This window comes from Sesamum indicum, linkage group LG15 (assembly GCF_000512975.1).
Source record: "Sesamum indicum cultivar Zhongzhi No. 13 linkage group LG15, S_indicum_v1.0, whole genome shotgun sequence".
In the NCBI taxonomy this organism is placed as follows: Eukaryota; Viridiplantae; Streptophyta; class Magnoliopsida; order Lamiales; family Pedaliaceae; genus Sesamum; species Sesamum indicum.
In genome coordinates this window covers 683,439-706,008 of record NC_026159.1, presented here as the reverse complement: position 1 = coordinate 706,008, position 22,570 = coordinate 683,439, and the positions used below count along the sequence as shown (strand labels likewise).

The 22,570-nt window shown below is 35.0% G+C and overlaps 3 protein-coding genes across 4 annotated transcripts in view; 1 reads left to right on the top strand and 2 right to left on the bottom strand.

Moving 5' to 3' along the window:
* Positions 1,572–16,233, bottom strand: LOC105177205 (inositol hexakisphosphate and diphosphoinositol-pentakisphosphate kinase 1). Of its 2 annotated transcripts, none has more exons than XM_011100261.2 (31): positions 16,029–16,233; positions 15,755–15,907; positions 15,548–15,607; positions 15,339–15,385; positions 15,097–15,180; positions 14,735–14,798; positions 13,649–13,802; positions 13,183–13,253; positions 12,024–12,128; positions 11,122–11,214; positions 10,723–10,797; positions 10,205–10,290; positions 9,736–9,942; positions 9,559–9,658; positions 9,381–9,451; positions 8,774–8,855; positions 7,880–8,038; positions 7,674–7,716; positions 7,170–7,252; positions 6,869–6,931; positions 6,721–6,795; positions 6,310–6,435; positions 5,898–6,139; positions 5,715–5,759; positions 4,834–4,900; positions 4,537–4,608; positions 3,828–4,081; positions 3,599–3,656; positions 2,910–3,077; positions 2,480–2,554; positions 1,572–2,196 (listed from the first exon to the last, which is right to left on the bottom strand). In XM_011100261.2, exons 2-31 carry the CDS (start codon positions 15,836–15,838, stop codon positions 1,933–1,935), a joined length of 3,177 nt encoding a protein of 1,058 aa, XP_011098563.1. In that variant the 5' UTR covers positions 15,839–15,907; positions 16,029–16,233; the 3' UTR covers positions 1,572–1,932. The 2 variants fall into 2 exon arrangements, with proteins under 2 accessions (XP_011098563.1, XP_011098565.1); XM_011100263.2 differs by having other exon boundaries at positions 1,933–2,196; positions 15,773–15,907.
* Positions 17,838–19,999, bottom strand: LOC105177204 (pentatricopeptide repeat-containing protein At5g39980, chloroplastic). The gene has a single exon (XM_011100259.2). The coding sequence runs from the start codon at positions 19,933–19,935 to the stop codon at positions 17,905–17,907; it is 2,031 nt and encodes a 676-aa protein (XP_011098561.1). The 5' UTR covers positions 19,936–19,999; the 3' UTR covers positions 17,838–17,904.
* The window catches only part of LOC105177203 (beta-glucuronosyltransferase GlcAT14B), a gene marked incomplete in the record, with an annotated part of 3,400 nt that continues 2,959 nt past the window's right edge, over positions 22,130–22,570 (top strand). Inside the window, 1 exon segment of the mRNA XM_011100258.2 lies at positions 22,130–22,570. Within this exon segment, the coding sequence (XP_011098560.1) occupies positions 22,442–22,570 (129 nt within the window).

Here is a 22,570-nt window from a genome sequence, read left to right as displayed (position 1 = left end):
AGTCCAGATGCTTTCAGGTGAGATGTGTCGATTGTTTTCCAAGCTAAAAGACAGTTATGCCCCTGGAAAGTCGATTTTTCAAGAATATATTGGTATGATTGAATGTGCAAAAATGTGATTATATTACACAAGATGCTACTTCAGTTATATATTATTTTAAAATAATTTGTATATTTAGAGGATTGACATTTCAAATGGATAATTAAGATGGAAAATTTGCCCAAGATTGGATCTTTCATGGAAAGTGATAATGAATTTGTCAAGAAATAATTTTCAACTTCATTGACAAAATAATAAATGTAAATTTATTATTTATTTAATCATTAAATAAAACCCACACCTAACTCGTTGAATTGTATTTTAATTGAGAAAAAAAACTGCATTTATTATGAAAATCAACTAAAATTAAAATATAAGACATTTCAAAAAATTCAACATCTCTAGCAATTGGATCATTGCAAATTCACACACACACATGTGTGCATATTTTTATAGAAATTGGGGGCAGGTGGGATTGCATAGATATGGAGCTTTATAATGAATTTTGATGAAGCACTAAGAAGTGCACACACACAGTCTACTTTACCTACAACGCATTGCTTTATATAGTCCATAGTGGAAGAGTGAGGTGTATCATCTAATCATCATTCATCAATTGCCAACACTCCAAAAAAGCACCTCATGTTATTTCTAAATCCAAGCAATAGTCTGCTACATCATACACTCACATACCAAATTATTTGTCCTTTGATAATATATTTTAAAAAATTCAAAATGATAATTAGGTAAATATACTTAATTGTATGATTAGTTTATCTGATCAAACTTGAACTGAATTCTAAACTCCTATTATCCTGCATCGAACCGCTTATTTTCTTTAACTTTTTATTTTTCTGTTTGAAAGATGGCAATACAGAATAAAATTGACGTGGATAAATCAAAATCATATATTAGCATAATTAATAATGATGAAGTACGTGTTATGTACTTATTAGTTGTGTATTTTTTAGGTCAAGTTTGTAATTGTTGTAATCAGACAAGTGCTTCCGATTTTGCATAGATCATAGCAAGCGATTGCATATGCCTAAACTTTAATACCTATCTTGTCTACTTGACTGTAGTGCTTAAAAGTATTATCTGGAAGCAGCAAGTATTATAATGTGAAAATGGATCCAAATATAAAAAGTCAAGGCAAAGCAGAAAGTGAAGTGAAGTTTGGCATAAATTTATTTATTTATTTATCATATTGCGATTAAGATGTTTTGGCTCAATTGTTAGGACTTTCTATGTGAATTTTATGATAACAATAAAAGATACTGAAATCATCTAAAAAAAGACATGGCTAGGGTTTATTGTTCCTCGTGGAATTTGATCTTTTTGCTAAGCCATGGAAAATTGGAAATATACCATATGAAACTTATTATTATTATGGACAAATATTCTTAAAAATCTAACAGACGGACCACTGATCATCGAACTAACGTCGTGCGGACCCGAACAATCCTTCATTTCCACGCAAATGTTGTGTTTGGTGAAAACGGTCAGAATCAAAATAAAATTCAAAGCAAAAATTAAGTAATAATAATGATAAATGGACAGGATTCGTTTTCAGGTCCCTGCCAGACAGCACAGATGAAATTGAAGGGGACTGGCCAAGTGTGGCAAACCCACAAAAAAATTGTGAAGTTTCGAGTGAGTTCAGAAATGGAACAAAATGTCAACAGGAAAAGTTTTTGGCAATCTAGGAAAGCAAAAACATATTGACACCTAACTAGTATATATATACAGTAAAAATGAATGAGTAAGAACAAATTGTAGTGAGGAAAGGCTGGTTCTTTTAGGTTGGTCCAAAAATTTGAAGAAAATCCACTGCTGACTCGAATGACCGAAAGGTAGACTGCAAGTAGAGGAAGAATAATTTGAAGTTACTTACTAGTCGGAGTTAGTGTTTCTGTGCTTGTTAAAAGGCCAAAGATTGACTAGGCGTTCTAAAACAGCTGCACTTTTAGAGAAGTAGCCAGAGAATCCCTGAGGAATTGTGGGAGGAGGGAAGTCTTCAGCTGGCATGGCGAATGGACGAATCATCTTCTCCATCATCTCTAACGTCAAATGTGATCCCACTTCTTGAAGCCTTTCAGGACCCATTATCGGCAACGTGTGCTCTTGATGCAATGAAGCTGCCTCGCTATCATTTCCCTGCCAGAACAAACAAATTTTGCTGCCTTGCTGAGGAAATCACAAAGTCATTTATATTTCCGTTGAGAGAGGATACAATTAAAACATTAAGAAATAAAACAAAAATGCATATTGGGGATGAATGTTAATTATGGTTCAGGCAGTTCGTCAGGTGAATGACAAACTGATGCATTTTCGCTCTAATTTTCATGGTGAGGTTTCCCAGAATGGCAAACTGCCCACCACACAAATAACACGATGTTGACAAAAAGGAGGATGGAAATCGGTCTCAGTTAAAGGTTACCTCCAAAGGGGATAAATCTGCACCTCGGCTAAAAGTCATCTCTATGCGAAATCTTTTAGGATCTTCCAAAGCCACCTGCATTCAATTCTAGATGTTACTTGAGCTAGCAAACCATTAAGAACGTATTAACATCATCATATTCATAAGTGTGCTACAGTTCCAATTTTGATGAGAAATGCCAAAGAGAGAAACAACCCCAGCTATTATTTATATGGGAAGAGATATATTTATATAAAGCGACATGTGAATCGTGAGATCAGTTCTTTTTTAGATAATGCACCGAGGTGAACTGTGAGCATAGGTTAGGTTATGTGCATAAATGGATTTTTCTTGGTTCTGTCCATCAAAAGAAGAAGGGGAGTGCACATATTTTATGAAAAAATCAAATTATTTCTGAGACATGGATAAACATTAGATTATGAGTACCAACCTCTGTGTCCTCAAATAACCTCAATACAATGTAACTCATATAATCAAGCTCCCTTGTCCTGCACAAGCGCTCTGAAGCATTATCAGATACAAGGCTAGCTTCTCCTTGAAGAGATTCGTCCAGGTTGCAGTAACGAAGAACATTCATCAAGGAATGGATATGTGATTCCTGCATTTAAAGATATAATAAATCTCAACATAATACTTTTTGGTGGTCTCTCAACCCATAAAATGATTGGAAAGGTGCAACCAAATATCATGCCCCAAATCACACTGGGACTTGTTCAATCAATCATGAAAATCATCATGCTTATTTATTAGGTCTCACTGGTAGCATTTTCACATGAATTTCAAGTCATATTACAGCAGTTTTATACTTGATGTTGGATTTAGACCTCATGAACTCAGGAAAGTATAATGCTATCATCACATACACTGCAACGTAATTTCTACATGAAGAATCATTAGGAAACTTCAAGCACAAAAATTAATCATAAAGGATGAATAACCTTCAATATCTATTGACTATGCATCAATACTCCTTCTATCAAGTCTACTTCACAAATAAGGATCTTTCCAGAGAATTAACTGGTTCCAGGGAAAAACAAAATGCTCAGAATTTTCAGCCATAACTACGAAAACAGATGCACAGGACCGAGTAATCAAATAATAAGAATGATGTTTACTTACTGATGTAAAGTATAGCCGTGTTCGCACATGTCGCTCTGGTGTTTTTACATTTGCATACCTGATAGTAAGAAGACATAAATAGGAATGAACTATACTGTTTCCAACAAGTTTACATCAATGTTTCAATTTGTGCGGCCAAAAGCCCAATTATGATGATCAATGATTATTTATACATCGTAAAGAACGTGTGTGGTTGTGTGAAAAGAAGCAAAGCTATTGCAATATTTACTTTGGATCCAAGCGGTATTTAGTTTCTTTGTCATCGTCATCATCTTGATCCATTGACTTTTCACCAGTACAACCACCTTTTCTTGTGTATTCAACCTTACTCTGGGACTTGGAATGATAATCTGTATCTTCTTTTCCATTGTTCTGGACTGCTGAATTATTATCCTGGTTGCTTTTCAATTCTGCAACGCTTAATGCTTCTTCACGCGTATTTCTCAGATCAATCAAAATTTTGCCCAATAAACGGCGAGCAATCTGAAATTTTGTATAATAAAATTTAGAAGCTGACAACAATTTTTTGATGCCAACTGAACTATTAACAACTAATGGTGTACAACGTTGCAACACATGTTTGCCTATTCAACCACTAATGCTATAATCAAGTGATACATGTAAGCAAGTTGATTGCTACAGCAAATTTAAGCATTCCCCAAAGGATGCCCGGGTAGCATGGCATCCTTAAATTAGTATGCACATTTATATTAGTAGCTACTACTATTATCGCGTGATGTCTAAAGAAAATTTAATTACTAAAGTAGATTCAAGAACCCATAATGACCTAGAGAACCTTGGAGTCGTGAAGTAATAGCACTATAAATAGTGATTTTAACTTAGGTCATTTGGTGTAGCGGGTGATGGGCATGCCTCCCTTTACTCTTTTCTATAGCCAAGAAGGTTCATGAATAAATAGATAAACATGTAGCTGACACCTTTGATCCAATCTTCAGTTTCTGCCAGGGATTGATTCCGTACTCATTCGGAATAACACCATCTGCAAGTAACTGGAAAAAAAAAAGAGTCACATAACCGTGACAAGGTTGAGCATCTAACCACCTACACCTCAAACAAATATATGCCTTTGTCTTCAAATGAAATAAAAGAGGGCAGTATGTACATTTCAAAGATTCAGAGACTTTTGGGTGGAGGAGTGGAGGTGGAAGCAGGATGAAGCAGAAGATATTACGCCCTACAGAGCAGATGCATTACATGAATTGGCTGTTTCATACCTGTGCTACTTTGAAAAGTTCATCTAAGCCTTTAAGATTTAGATGTGCATTGTGCAAGAGATCATATCTGTTAATAGAAAGGGAAGGAAGGGAACAAATCAGAAAATGAAAACACGATCTGTAAGTCTCAGAAAACAAAAATCACACAGATATAAAAAAGGTGAGCACGTTTAGTCGTCCGAGCATCACAAAAATGGATGTAGCAAAGTATAGTACTGAAATTGTAGCGTTTTTCCCCTAGTCTAACTAGCTCTATATTCAAAGACCAAACACCTTCATTTTAAAATGCATGTCCTCTAGAAGAGAATGTATTGTTTATATTAACGCACCAACACAATGAAGTCTCAAAGCACACAAATCCCTGTCCCCTGGGCACCTTTTCTTCTTAAATCTTGACAAACAAAAGATACAAGAGACAAGAGGCAGGTGATCATTGAAAAACAATCCTAGCAAACAAAATTTTTTAGCACACATTACAACCACAGTAGTTCATTCATTTTTCCTCATCATTGTTACAAAAATGAGAAGGCAAGGGTGGCACCCCACCAGGGAAGATGTTTCTATACAGCCACTTTAGTTCCTATAACAAACCCATACAGAGATTATGCCATAAATCTGTCAAGAACCAGGTCCCACCCATTTCAGAGACAAACACAGAGTAGTACGTACATTAGCCCCATCAGACGGCTTGCCAAAGACTTGGAAGTCACACTATATTCGACCTTTACCACCAGGCAACAATAGCTAGCAAGCAGTATCATTTCAAAGTAAAGTTGAAGAAAAAGGCGACAACAGCTAGCAGTATCTTTTGAAGATAAAGTTGAAGAAACTTATTGCACAGTGTACATGATTCACCACAAATGCAAGAGTATATTTCTTACTTGCAAGAGTCATAAACATCAGGAATTTGTGTTATATCGAATCTCCTGCAATTGGGTGCATATAGATCGTTAAAGGTCAACCACGAAATGACAGCCAAGGCAAGGTTGAAAAGTATGAATTGCAGCAATATATCATGGAAAAAGCAAAAGAATAAAAGGAAAAATGATCAGGTAAAGACTTACTCTTTGCGCTCATTATACAGATCCCTCTCAAGTTTTCTCCACCGAGCAAACATGAGAAGAAATCCCTCACTACCGCAAGGTAACCCTGCAGCAATACGGTCAACATCTATGTTTGTCTTACCAAGTGCCTTAGCTTGATCATATGGAGGAATTAAATCATAGGGGCTTGTCTTTGCAAGCTCCTCAATTTCGTCCTTGGCCAGAAGTCTTACTTGCTCGGTAACCTTCTTTGTTAACTTCACCTAATAGTGATTTGGCAAACACATTTAATGTTCACAGAAAATAACAAAAAGAAGCTCCTCCAATAGGAGGGGTACAAGTATGTCGAAATAGGATAAATTAACATAACTTGGAGACAGAAGATATAGCATGTGAGGTTCAACTTATCTCATACATGATGTTAGCATTTTACCAATTCGGGTAGAAGTTCAGGTGCATTTGGAGGAACTCCAGCCCCATCTACCATCCAAGGCTTTTCTGGCTGGCCATTGTTATGAACAGTTTTTGTTCCAGAAGTTATAATCTCATTAAGCCTGGCCTGAGAAATAAGCAAAAGAAAACTGATAAAAGAATACAAACTTTATGCAAGTTCCGGCATTAGGGTAATTAAAAAATAGAATTTGGATAATTAGAAGTAATGTTAGTAAAAAGATAATCTAAATTATCTCCATTGCATCCTTGTATTAGGTATACAATGCCCATGGCTGCATTCACTAGACTAATTAAAATTGAATCCTGATTAGATGCAACTCGTCTATTTAGATTATGCTTCTCAACTTCCTTGAACATTGTATTAAATCAATATACAGCGCGGAAGACAAACCTTGGCTTCTTCCATCTTAGTACTGGCATTTTCAAGTCCATCCAACATGGAAGAGTCCTTGCTGACGAGCGAAACCTAGAATAGATGAAATTAAATATAAGAGTGACACGTACAAAAGAGTCAAGGACAAGAGATATGACTGGGTGACCAGGATAGGTGTCAATTGTCCTTCCAAATCCAGAAGGCCTTTTGCAAAAGCAGCTGCTGACATCTGTCAATTAATAAATAACTTAAGTAAACAACCATAAATTAACATGCATATTAAGATTGGACAATAGATAAAAAGGAGTTTGAATATGTACAGTCCAATATAATTTTCCCCAAAATATATATCGATTTGGAATCTGATAACTGTCCAACACGATTGTCACGAATCCAAAGAGACAAATTCTCAAGCATAAACAGAACAGAGCTCCTTATTTACAACCAATTATATGTGGAAGCATAACCTGTACGCGTCCTTCATCCGAGCTGTATATTTTTAAGTCATGACGATAGGTGCTGTGGAGGCGAAGCAGGCCAGTACCTTCACCTGAGAAGGGCAGCACCAAAAACTTAGAAAGAAATAGCAAGGACAAATGGCTGTAAAATCTCACCAATGTGGAATGATTATGCTATTGAAATTCAAATTAAAATGCATTGCTCAGTGAAGTACAATAAATGTCTAAAGACATATGGAAGAATTATCCTATTATCTAGAAGAAATGGAGCCACCAAGCGATACAAAAATAATTGCTGCTTTACAAGAAGGATAATACAACAATAAACCTATAGTGGGGTGTAGGAACCCTGGGTTCTTGGCATTTTCTCTTACGCACAAATAAAGGGAACTAATGCAAAAAACATTTTACCACACAGATGATATGCATGATGTCTAAACAAAGAAACTGCGATCAAGAGCCAGAACTAGGCAGCAACTTGCAGATTGGAGATGTTGACACCTAATAGCGAACCTGGATACATATTGTTCCGAAAATACCTCCCCAGTTCTTCAGCCTGCCAAGGAAACAAGATGCGCGAAGTGCGGGTGAATAGATATTTTGGTAGCAAGAGCCAAATGCATACACCACAAGACTTTCTTAAAATAATAAAAGCTTAGATTCACTTATGAGAAACAAAAATCCTAGATTAAGCATGTAAGACACCACCGAATTTTCACCTGCTTTCTGCCAGCATGAGTAAGAACACCACCATATTTAAGAATCATCAGTGCCTCAACAGGTCTTTCTTCTTCTCCTTCACCATTATCTTTTGCAACTTTGACCCACTTTAATGGCTTAAGTTGAACCTTCCTATAAATACCAGAGAAATGCCCCCCCTGGATGCAATCAAATTAGCCACTAAAAAACGCATCCAAGAAATACGAGTGAAAATCAGAGCAGCCAAATAAAACAAGCAAATAGAATTATGGCAAAAGGAAAGTCCATTACTACAGGAAAAAGGAATTGGGTTCAAGCAAGGAGATACTGAAACTCTGGAAACCATGTGGATGCGTATAGTATGTTCATACAATGGGAATTGGGACGGTTCTTTTGCAAGAAATTGTGTCAGCCAACTCTAGTATACAAGTCTTGTCTTTTTCCTTGTGTGTCCTCTGTTTTTTTTTTAATTTTTTATTTTTTTGGGTTGGGGGTGGACGGACGTGATTCTCAAGGGCACATTGTTGGATACTAAGTTGCGAAAAGGGAAATTGTTGCAGTAAGCTAGTACGGCAAGGCTTCATTGTCAAGTCCTGAACATGACCAATAATAATTCAGAACCCAATGCCCCTCTTGTTTCAGGTAATATTCTATTGGACCAACACATCCCTCCCAAACATAATCCAACAAATTGCGCTCAAACAATAAGTTGTAGCTCTCAAATGAGACAGGTCAACAAAAGGAAAATTTAGGTAACCCCATATGCTTCTCACTTTTGTTTCAACTGTAGATGAACAAGAGTATAAAGATTCAGAGTTGAGTAGCTAAAGTGACTCAAGAGTACAATTTTCACCAGACAATGAAAACAGATTTTTTATTTTATCCGTAAAACAGACAAATGATTTTAAATAGACCTCTTCAAGCACTGCTTTCACTTGACGAAGCTTTTCAGCATGCTCGACGTCTTCAGCTTCACTATCACTTTCTCGACCAGGTCTGGATGATAATTTTATCATCAGTGCAGATGCAATAAATTTTCTGAAATGAAGTAGAAAAGAAAACATGCACTGAAAGCTATTCAACATGCTTCTGCATTTACAAAGAAACAACTTCATGATAGCAGAGACAGCCTTGCTAATGGAATCAATACTTGGCTTGGTGCTACATTTCATTATTTTATATCAAAGTCGTCGTAATTATACATTATCATTTCTAACGAATTACAGCTGTCCGTTACCATTAAAATGATTTGTTTTTGTTCTTCAAGGATAAAATTGAGTTCTAAGTGAATAATTTGTTCAGATTGAACAACTAAACACACTCTATTAGCTACACATTAATATAACTGGCTCGATCTAAAGTTTGTTGTTCGTAAGTAGATCGAGCTGCCAGTAGCACTTATAACATTGTCATCTGCCTAGATCTAAAAACCATTCCCATTAAGTTAGTGAGGATTGATGCAAATAGTCACAAGTTATTATTAGGCTGTTCATGAATTAAATTAGAAAAATCTCCACCAACCTAGTACGAGGTACTAAAATCCTTGTTGCATCCAAAAGATCTTGCAACTGAACGGCACTTTTCAGCTTCGTCTACAGAAGGACATAAAAGAAGGTTAAAGGTAAAGACTCATCAGTTGTACATCATGATGAGAATAGGATCAAGAAAATGAGGTTTATATGGAAGAATTAATAAGCACCTCTGCTCTAGGTCGTCCCCCATTATATTTTAACATCAAATTCAAAAGCTTTTCCTCAGTAACTTTTAACTTCACTTTCTGTTTTGGAGTTCTATCACCACTGTCCAGCAAAGAATGAATTCTCAAGGGAGAAACATGTAAAATTAAATAAAGATGGTAACAAAGGTGATATCTTACTGCCGAATAATGGCAATTACACAACGTAGCTCTTCAGATTGCCCAAATGTCCCAATTATCCCACTTCCCTGACGTGTTAGTCCTTCAGATGGCTGAACTGGCTCATTCACCTTCCAAGGTAAATTTGGTGGAATTGTTGAAGAAAGATATGGTGCTTTTGCTTCAAGAAACATTTTCCTCAAAACACAAGCAGCATCATCATAATATCTGGCATTTAATAGATAAGTTTAAGGGTTATAAAATAGAAGTAGAGGAGGATGGAGAAGAAGAAGGAGCTACTATCACAAAATAAAGGTAATAAGAGCATGCAGAACAAAATCATTCTTTCAGGATCACTAATGCACAGGGTTTTGAGCCTCAGAACAGGAATATGAATATTTTTCGGAATAATCCCTAATCAAAATCCATCCTAACTGATTAGGAAATCCAACAATGAATGAGACAAAAGTATAGCAAAAGGAAATGTTACTTGTAAGAATTCTTAACAAAGCTCCACCCATTGACATCACAAACATAGGAACGTCCCTCGCAACGCAATAGATCAAAGCCACAAACCTGAAATAACATCATGCGTATTTTATAATATTCACTCAAGCATTGCCACACAGACTCTTTACAGAAAGATTGCCTTACTTTTATCATACTATACTATCCTCCTAGCACATTAAATATATTGAACACACAAGCTATGAGATGCTTTTTGATGCGAGCTTATGAAGTAATGGGCTAGACCCAATAACAAAATCTAAGTTGGTACACTTTTATTTTTTGATAAGTCGCTTAGTTACAAGAAAAATGTTCACAAAAAATTGTCATAATGGCTGATTGTCGAATAGTACGGACCATTTGGATAAGACTGATGAAATAAACATTTTGACCAAGCCTATAGAACAGCATGGTAAAAGTATATATATCCATGTAACACGGTATAAGGAGGTGATTCTGAGAACACTTAACTGAACAGATAAAGTATTATTATTTACTTACAGCTTGCCTAAATGCAATGCAAACCTCTCTCGCCATTTCCTTCTCCATAGGAGTAAGCAGAACAGGATATCTGACCTGCAAAGCTAAACCCTTAGAGCCAATGGACACAGAATTGAGAACAGTTGATCTGATATTTTCTTTTGCTTGGCAGAAACCTGAAGCAACAACACAATAAATAATGACGACTGGAAGCTTCAATGCATTAACAGAAGTCCTCATATCTGCCACCGTACCCAGTGCCACAAATATTTCTAAGCATTCACTTACTCATACACACAGATCTCAACAAAATTGACATGAAGGATAAACTTCACTCTATTCTTTTATTACCAAGTGGAGTAAGATCAAGTACGTAAAAGAGTAGCAAAGTTCTTACAGTAAACATATCAAAAGTCTTACTTCTTTACCATCAGGGTTTCTCATAACAACACCATCGACCACAGGAGATTTTCTTGCCTCTGCATGAGCATATTCAGGGCCAACTGTATACACCTACGGTACAACAAGGATCTCAATTATTTCTTAATCAAATGTATAATATCACTGCACAGAGTTCTATATAGTAACAAGACTATAATATCAAATGTATAAAAGTCTAAACAAATGATTTCCTTTGCCAATTCATTTTGACAATACTTATTTTTCTTAAGGAGGCACGCCCACAGAAGGAAGTATGGCCAAAAAAATGGACCAAGGACAAACTTATTGCCAAAAACAATACAGCATAATCTAATATATAGTATTGACAACCAAGAATATATTCATAATGCTTAACATTTTTAGTGCTCAACAAGATACAAAGAAGAACAATAGTCCAACGGGAAATCCTTCAGCAGGCACAATAAACTCTACTGAAGGTTAGGATCGTGTACAGAAACTTTAGAGATAAATAATTTTTCATGTATGTCTCTGATTAGCAAATTACAAGGAAAATCATACAAAACACTAAAAATTTTAGATGAAAATTATTTTCTGAAAACTCTCAAAGCACAGATTCAATAACCTTAGGCAAGGTACTTCATCCTCAGCCTAATTCTGAGTACTTCAGCTTGAGGATGAAAAACAATGCATACTATAAGATGGAGTTCATATCACTCATTTCTCCAAAATATGTCAAATCACATAAGAGACTAAAAGCTAACCTCAGGCAACATCCGGAACTAAAAGATAACCTCATGCGTAGAATGTCCAAAATGCCTACTTGCTTATCTTTTGGTACATCCAGGACTTACAAATACTTACATACTAAAAGGTCAAAATTTGAGAAGGATTTATTCATTGCAAATCCCAAAGTATACAACCTTCACATCTGTTCCTCCAGTGGGCATAAATTCCTCATATATATAAGACCCTTCACGTCTAACTCTTCTGACCTCTGGATGAAATTCACTCGAGCGATTACCAACCTGAGAAAAGATGTGAAAATGTCAATGATTAATGTACGAATCCATAAAATGATAAAGGGCAAAATACTATCATGGTCATAATATACCCCAGCATGTATAGAGTAACCATATGATATTCTAATTAACAATTATAAAGCCTGTTGTTTTCAAATATTCCTGAATTAGACAAAAGTTTTCATTTGCTAGCCAAACAAACAACTTATTTTTAACTGATGAAATCATTTTTTTTCTTAAACCATTCAAATAATGTAGGTCAAAACAGGCCTAGAAACATAGTTAAAAGCAAACTCAAGGATGGGTAACTACAATACTCAATCGACATACACAGATTGAGAAGAGGACTTGTGGCTCTTGTGAGAGAAAAAGAATAATTGAGTAGAAATGAATATATTTCACTGATATTCACAAAAAGTTACATCAGATTAGTTATCTTCTAGAATATCATCTGTTAGTACAATCTGAATTTGTAGCAGTCAAGGCCTTGAGACCATACTCATAAGCATGTACTTCCTGAAACAAGTAGTTATCTTGAAATTTTACATGCGCACTGTAAGAATTGGAATTCACCATTCAAATAATCCAAGGGGTATTGCGTTACACAAAAGAGTTAAATATCTTTTGCTGTTAAACATCCTCCCGACCCCACCCCACCCCTGAAACCCCTATATTCGAACTGGAATACACTTGAAGTGGCAGTTCGGTTGAAAAGAATTTTTAAACGAGGAACATCATCAAGCAGATAGACAAAGAATACTAAGTTAGAAGAACTAATACAATCTTCGTATGGCCAGAGGAGGGCACAATAAATCAGTATGCTACCTTAGCCTACACATGTAGAATAGCAGTTGAGTTATACAGCATAAATACCTAGGACAGAATGGAAAATTTGGCATGCAAAATTTTAGTCAAATAATTTCATTAGAATAAGGCTTTCAAGGTGTTCTTTGTCTCCCACGATCCTTTGACAAACTAAGCATTAGAAATAGGATGGGAAGATGCAAAAATATACGGGCATAATGTCTAAATGAAATACAGTATATACTAAAGCTCTCACCTTCCGGAACAACTCCTTCATCCCCCCACCAGCTGAACTAGGGTAATATATCATTATACTGTGGTCATCACCTTCAAAAAACATAATATGATAACTGGCAGGCTTTTCTAGAATAAAATGAATAAAGACACACAGCATGAGAGCTTCCAGCAACAAGGCAACTGGTCTAGTTAACATCTACATATTCCTTAAACAGCCAATAGCATCAAGTATGTATTGAAGTAAATAATCTTGATAGTATCATAAAGCAATTTAGCAAGAAATTCTGATAGAGATGCTCTTTGATGTAATTATATAAGTTGCAAATTCAGTTCAAATTGGGAGCATATAGGGAATATATAACCCGAGCACAAGCATACAACCCAAGTTGGCGAGTTACCTTACTAGGCCCAATAATAATGGAGGAAAGGAAAAAGAGCTGTATAACATGGACCAACATATATTAAGTAATAGTAATAGATCTTACCATGAACAGGCTTCTCTACAAAAGGCTTCCAGAAGCGGTTGCCACGGACTTCAACAAAATCTTCCTCCTCAACAAAATAATCCAGCTCTTGATTAGGGTATTCCCTGTTAACCAGGGCATATTTTGGAACAGCAATTCCAAACCTTTCAAGACGCTGCCATCATATAAAAGCTCACCAAAATCATTACCACAACCACCACCATCCAGAAAGAGAAAGGTTAAATGAGAAAATGAATACGTTTGTAAGTAAATAAAAAAAATAGATGAAAAATTAAGTAATATACATCTTATTTACCAATGGTAAGAAAAACCTAAATTCCAAGATGGATGAGTGGGAAGCAATTTCCAAGAAAAGCAATTTATTGCTGGAGCTCATACTTTTCTTGATAGAGAAATAAATCAATAAAATGTCGGACCTACGAAACATATATTTTATGGATCACTTCTAAAAATAACTGTAATAAAGAATTGTGAGAAAGTGCTAGCTGCTTATTTGAATTAAATACCTTAATAGGGAAAATGGATGGAAGTTGGATTAGCAAGCAATTAACAGGAGAACTGAAATTTTCATAAGAAGAAAAAATGATGGAAACAACTGAAGTACTAAGGTAAAGAATACGATATGGAATGAAAGATAGTTAGCAAAACGGCTCTAGTACCAAGGAGAAAAGTAATGTATGGAAGATTAGCGCCAAGTTCCTCAAACTCATAGACCAAACAGCTTTCGTTTATTATAGTATTGTCTTTGAAAAGCACAAGTTTCAGCTGAAAAAAGTAGCTCAGATTGTAAAACACAAAAATAATTAATACCATTATATCAACATGGAGAATTTTATAATCTTTCCTCTAGGTTACACCAAACAACTTGAAAAATTAATCTCTTCCCCTAGGTAAAATAAGTTCCACTCCCACTTTCCCTTTCACTTCCCATTTCCCCCGCTCAAAGTTACAAATCATTATCTTTTGGAGTTCTATCTTTTCATGTATAAAGAGTGAAGGGAATGAGAATTAAATGGTACAGAAAATTTTCAAGTAGGTAATCATATATTAAATTTCTCTAATCACTTAAGAATAGGATATACAAACCTCATAAACTGCTCTTCGATCATGAAGAAGATGTTGTTGCCCCAGTTCATTTACAAGGAAGGGCCTACAACAAATAAAATGATAAATCACAAGTACTATGGGATTATTCACAAAACTACAGCAGTGTGACCAAGTTTCCATGATAATTTTTTGTTTTTATTGTAATAAATTAGAAATCAACAACTATAAGAATATATAGCCAGCCTATTAAGAGGTCTGCTATGCATCAAAATTTCTGATCCATGTATATGTATATATCAGATATCAAGAAATGGGAAACAACTATTTGCCAAAGTACAAAATGTGAGCAACAAGGATACTGTGCAGACGAGAATAAGAGGAATAACCATGTATTCGCTTACTTCCTTAATGCAGCATATGCTTCAGCCTTATTCAGAGGATATCCAGTGGAATAAAAAGCAATCAAGCAGTCACATACAGGCCATCTGCAAAACGTTACTAGTATTATCCACCAGCCACTAGTATGCAGTTATATCGAAGCGAATAACAAAATTCTTGACAAGGAAGAGATGAACTAACAGAACACTAGCTCAAAAACATTCAGCATTGCCTTGACATTAAATCTCATCTGAGAAAAATTCACCTTTCAATAGGCTCTTCTAGGATTACCTTGTCCCCAAAATGCACAATCTACAACGATTTTTTGCAATATAAAAAGAATCAACAAAATGAGAAACAGAAATTAGAACTATCTAATTTTCTATTATCATCATTGAGACGAATGTTTTATATTTTCTCAATGCAATGAATTCCAGTGGAGAATTCATTAGGAACTGGCCAAGAGTTAATTACATCAAACTCTCCAAACGCCTGTAGCCTGTCCAAAATCTGCAACATTGGTCCGGAGAAAGCCTGAAGTGTCCGATCATCCAAGCATAAAAATAGAAAAAGGGAAGAAGAAAAAAAAAACGAAACAAAATCAGTATACATTAACACTGTTCCAACCAATCAGTGCATGGTTTGCTCGGAGTGAAAATTTGAAGACATAGGAAACAGAACCTCGGAGCCGCATTTCACCTTCTTTTCCATAACACACACTCCTATCGTTATTTTCTTGCGTAAAGTTTCCCTCTCCCCCTCCATTTCTAACCGAAAACTAGGAGAATCAGAACACCACCCTCCACTTCCCAATCTCTTCTGCGCTGCTCCAAACTTAAGAAAACAACAAAATGCATCTACGTTAATTTTACGTATACATATAAAAGAATCGGGTCCAAAATCACTGCAAGCAAGATAAAAGAGCGAGAAATAAGCACAAGTTTGTTGCCGCTACCGCTCAGATGCTAGAGTTTCGCAACGGGTACGGGAAAAACAGGCATTCAGATAGGACAAGGTTTAACCCAATGCTTTTCTTCTTTTGCCGTTGTCAATCACGAGAAAGAGCAGGGCAGAGAGAAAAAGAAACGGCGGCGACTCCGTAACAACCCAAAACGAGAAAATCGAGATACACTACACTACAGTGTGTGTGTGTGTGTATGTAAAGCTTTTGCTTTTTATGTACACAGCGTGCCTTGAGAGATTTATAGAATATACGAAAAGGCGTTGCGTTTGGAGGTGGGCCATGGATAAGGACTGTTTACGGATTTCGATCGCTTCAACGGCTTAAAAGACACTGTTCAACGCCTTTTCTTTTTCTTTTTTAACATGTGATATATTATATGTCGAGTGATTTATAAAAAATTGTCTTCAAATTTATTAAAATTATAAATATTTTTTTATTATTTAAAAAAATACAAATATAATTGATATTTGATGACATTATACGATATTTTGATAGAGTTTTAAAATTGTTATATTTACTAAAAGATAATTAGACGAGACGAATGAAAAAATTTAAAAATATTAGAAACATCCAATTAGTTCACCAACAAAATTCACAAAATTTTTAATAATAAGTAAAATGGTAATTCATAATTTATAAAGAAATAAAAAGAAAATCTAATAAAAACTAACTAATTGGCCAAGATCGTCAATATTGAAATAATATTGATAATTTTTCAAACAAAGATAATATTTTATAAATTATAATTATGATAAAGCTCATGACAGCTTGTTGTAATTTACACTTATATATTAGTGTTAAATATATCTAAACATATTGGATTATGTGTTTTATAGAGACATATTTAAATGTATAATATATAATTACTGACCGACATCTTTTTAGTGTCTCGATCTTATGTTTTTCTTTTCCTCCCACTAATTTCCACATTTTTCCAAATGGTAAAGAATTATATGTTTTTAAATATTCATTTAGTTTCAGCTAATATTTTTTTCTCTTTCTTCTGTTCAAATGCTTTCTTTCATAATTATTTATTTTTATCACATTTATTTTCATATTATTATTTTCCTCAACAAAAAAAATAGTAAATGATATTTAATTGTTTATATATTATATTAAAAATATTTCACAAATTTATATACAATCAATTTTAAGAGTATTTGATGGCAACTCAAGAACAATGAAAAACTAATAATATTCTTTCTTTACGATCTTAAAGAATACACAAAAGTAGACTATGCTTTATGAAAATGGCTGAAATGTATTTTTCGTATTGGCATTGAGTGGTAAATAAATTATATAAATATTTACTTTTTTTTGCAAATTTGATTTATTAAATTGACGAAAGAGAAAAGAATTGTTCAATTATTGACGTTGTCACATACAAATTTAATTCAGATTCTTATGATTAATTTTTATCAAGAGATGTTTTGAGTTACTGAAAAGGTTTTTCTACAGGCAAGTGAGGAAGAAATATCGTCCGCCTCGTGAATTTCAAGTGCTTCATCCTGGAAAAGGACGAAAGAAAAATCTCCAGGATCAATTGTCTCCTCCGTAAAAGTCATGTTCATAGTTATAGACCAGAAAGTGAATGAGACTGCGCTCCTTCATTTGAATGATTACTGAGTTGTACTGATCAATAAATTCATTTGTATGATCAAGCGAATGATAGTAACCAAATTTAAATTTGTCAGTGATCGTTTTACTTTTTTTCAAACTATTCACAGCTTACTTCCTTTTCCCATTTTAATGCAAGGAAAAATGAAAAATACAGAAAGATAGATACAGATAAAACGGATAAAAGGCTGCAATTTACAACAGCTGATAAACTCAATGTAGGCAACAGAAGAGTAGCTTATAAAGAAAATCACGTCCGACTTACTTCGTCACTCATCTGGTTGATAATTCTCGATGTATCATTTAGTCTATTTGCTCTTTCATAAATGCCAGCAACAACAAGATGTAGATCCTTTTTGTTAATGTTGGGATCTAATTCTAGCCTCTCAAACAAAGTTTCAACCATCTTGAAATCTTTCCTCGAGCCGCAAAGGCTCAGCATTTGAAAATGAACTTCATCTGAGAAAACACAACCCTCATCCTGTAGCTCCATATATACGCCATCTGCCTTGTCAAACTCGTGTAATTTGCCATAAGCATTCAGAACAAGGGATATCACATTAGAGTCGGGAAAATATCCTGTTGCTCTCATTCTCTCATACACCTCAATTACATTTGCATACTTTCTGTATTTGGAGAAAAGATCGATCATGCGCTCAAAGACTGCTATATCTTTGACCTCTCCAGCATCAACGGCTTGTCTGAACACCCAAGTGGCTTCTTCTATTCTTCCAGCTCCAGCAAGGATATGAATGGCAGTTCCCCTTGGAATATTATCTGGGCGCTTGAGTTCATGCAACAAACGTTTGGCATGAGCAACCAAACCAGCTCTCTCATATGCCACAATCATTGTCTGATAAAGAACTTGATCAATCTCAATACCAGAGCTTCGAAGCTTCTGGAACAGCATTGCCGCCCGATCTAACCTCCCTACTTTACCCCATATCGATATTATTGTGGAATAAGTAATTGCATTGGGCTCAATGCGCCTGCTGTGCATCTCCTGAATCAGATTATTAGCTTTTTCATGCTCAAGCGTCTTCCCATAAATCATTATCATAGTATTATACGTCACAACATTTTGCTCAATATTCTTTCTCTGCATCAACCTAAACAGATGTATTGCCTCCCCAAAGAGCTCGGCATCACCATAAACCCTCAAAAGAGTATTATAGCTAACCACATTTGGCTCGATCCCCAATTTTCTCATACTCCAGAACAGCCTATCTGCCTCCTTCGCCATATCAAGCTGCCCGTACACATCTATCATTATATTACATGTGGTGAGATCAAGCAAACACCTACTCTCCCTCATTTCCGAAAACACAGATAAAGCCTCTAGAAACTTTTGATTCTCAACATACATAGTCAACAGTGTTGAGTAACTAACTGTATCTGGCATAACCCCTGCCTTCCTCATCTCACTAATCAATGACCGTGCTTCCCCAAAAAGCTTAGCCTTCCCAAACACATTAAGCATTGAATTATATGCGACGAGATCGGGGGCAATCCCCGACCTCTTCAGCCTTGAAAAAATTGAGATCGCCTTGGAGTAATCACAGAGTTTACGGGACAACTCAATCAAATTACTGTACAAAACCAAATCCCCGGGCACGCGGTCCTGTTCCATCTTCTGAAGCCAAGACAATGCATCATCAAAAAGACCCTCTTTCCCAAAATGAGTAATCAGAGTAGAATAAGTATACCTATCCGGAGACAGAGCTCTCCCCCGCATTTCGTCAAACAGTCCGTAGGCAACCTCCCACTGCTTTGCTCGTAGCACATTACGCAAGACCACGTTGTAAGCAAACACGGATGGACTATACAGTGCTTCCTCATTCATCCAATCGAGTAAAGCAAGCGAGCGTTGCCAGTCGGGCTCACGTGAGAGCAGCGCGACCATGAATCTGACGGAGAGGCTGCGGCTTTTGTAGAGTGACATCAAAGAGTAGAGTTCATGCTCGTCGGAGGTCTGACCAATGGAGGATAACAGTTCTTCCATATCTACGCTGTGGTCCAGAAATGCTGAGTTCCGGTTTCGCCGGTGAGGCTGGTGGGGTGTGGTATTGGTGGGTGTGAGTGGGACATGGGTTTTTCTTCGCCAGACATCCTTTGCAGGTGAGGAGAAAGCAAATATTTTGAGGTGGGGTTTGGGATTCTGGATCTTGACGTCCCCGGAAGGTACGAGGATACTGGGGAGAGTGAAGCGAAGCAATGGAGGAGAAGGGATGGGGTGGTGCTGTGTGTGCATGGAAGTGGCGGGGGATAAAGTAGTACTCATCTGCCAAATTGTGGCTATGCGCGCCGCTGTGTCATGTTATTACATATGTCGTCTTGCTAGCTAGTACTTGTCCCCTTGTACAAATTTTAATTAAAATCACTCTAGTACTTATTTTCACTTCAGGATACTAAATGAACACTACCCACATTTTTTAACAAACTTTTGAATAAAATTTGAAATTAAATCTAAAACAAAAGATTTTCCAAGAAGCTCAAAGATCTGCATGGAGCTGGAGCACTAGGGTGGCAGACGAGTCGAGTCGGCTCGTGAGGCTCGACTCTCGAGCTTAAGCTCAATTCTCTCTGTTCATCAGCTCATGAATCGGCTAGGGAGTTTTTTTCTTTTTTTTATATATATTTTTATTTTTAAAATTTTTATATATTTAATTTCATATTCAATACTTTATCAATTTCATACTCAAAACTGACCATATATTGTAATTATTAATCAATATCATACATTTTATTTTAGATAATAATAAATTATAGTACTTTTATCTATACATGTAATCTATATATAAAATTAAATTTAATCAACAACTTAGTAAATTATAATATTTTTTAAATAATTATTTAATATGATATATAAAATTTTATGTTATATTTTGATATATATTTGTGTTGTGTTATACTTTTTTAAAATTGATAAATAATTCACTTATGATTTTTTAATCTATTTATGAGTTTTATATTTATCAGGATACATACTATGCATTTTATATTATTATCAAGATACATACTATGCATTATGCAATCTACTTTATTACTTATAAATTTATGTCGAAATTTAGTGATTCCTATGAATTAATATAAAATAATGATAATAATAATAATGATGGTCGACCAATTTTAATTATTTTAATTATTATTTTATTATATATATATAATGAGATCAAAAATTTTAATAAATAATTATGATTATGATTCGAACACTCGATTCATACCAAATTCAAATATAAATAAAATTGTGTCTATTAGATTATATCAAACTGTATAATTTAAAAAAATAGCTCAAGTTCACAAAAAAAGTTTAAGCTTAATTCGAGCTGGACTCGTTGCCACCTTTAGAGCACAATTAGAATTAGTTGAGGTAGCCCAACACAAAGCAACCGAACAAAGGAGTTGGAAATGATGAGTTGAACGACTCAACATGAATCTAATAGTGGATACGAGCACACATAGAAGAACATCAAATTTTCAGAGCCCAAACCCAATTGACTAGGAAGCCCAACCTCATTTGTGCCTAAATACCAAGGATTCAACTCAACAGTTAGCCTAATCAAGGCTTGCTAGTCGCCTGCCTAACTAATTACTCAATCTAATCAATAAACACATTTGTGAACATTAACTCATCACGCCAACAAAAAGTGTTCACCTATAATTATATCAAATTTTATAAAAAAAATAATGTAATTATTCTTCATAATTATACATCACATGAAAAGTAATAATAAATTATATTGATATCCCTTAAATTTGATCGAATTATATAAACACACGTATTCTTCTAAAAAAATTGCACATATACCCTTTAAAATTATAGTTATAATTACAAATAAACCACATCACAATTTCACACAAACATTCATTTAGGTTGCATTTGAATTGAAAATTTTGAAGTCATAGATTTCAAATTCTTAATAACAAATCATTTGAATATGTTTGGATAATTTCAAATTTAAAGCATTTCATTCTAATTTTAAATTATGTTTCGACGAATATGAATGGATTTTAAATTCTTTTCAAATGAAGTCATTTGAATACATTTTTTCAAATCGTTCGTTCAAATATATATACAAAATTAAATACATTGCTTTAATATGTAATTTTATAAAAGACATAAAATATTTGTATAATTAAAACATGATCTAAAAAACAATTATTGGGCGCTTAATTTCTTTATCCCAACACATTAATCGATCCTGAAGATCCCTAACTATCCTCCTAATAAGCACGAAAGCACGACAAGAATTTTACCACTTCTCTCAAAGTCATCACAGAATCTTCCCACAATCTCAGGGTGGTCATAATGTGATATGGTTATGTTTACTTAATCTTAAAAATTTGAAAACAAAGAGACGGTACAGCGAGTTAGGTGGTATTTGTATTTCTTCAACCTTATATTTTTGAACAAGATTGAGAGAAATTGGACAATATAAGCAGGTTAGGTTATTATTACTATTATTATTATTAATTAATGCTAATAGTTAGCGATGGGGAGATCTGAGCTCTCAAGCAAGAACTGATCTTTACTCCATTCCAAAGAAAAAGTTGTCATTTTGTTTATTCTTTTTTACAAAGAAAAACGGAACAGGTGCAACTCACAGCTAGAACCAGACCAAACTCCCGACAGCAGCCCTCCCACCTCCCACCCAACTCAAAAATCCTCCAATCATCAAAACCGCGCCTACGATCTGTAGTTTTTTTCTGCAGATCTGAACTGAGCCCATTTCATTCTCCCTCTTCAGTTTTCAGAAACTTTTTGTTTCTTGAATTTTGATGGAGAAATGAAGAAGCTCAAGAACTACTATCTACACTTGAAGCATCCTCAGACGATGGAACGGAAATGGATCTTTCCGTTAGCCATTGGCTCTATAGTTTCACTATTTCTTCTCTTTTTAACCACCTTAACTTCC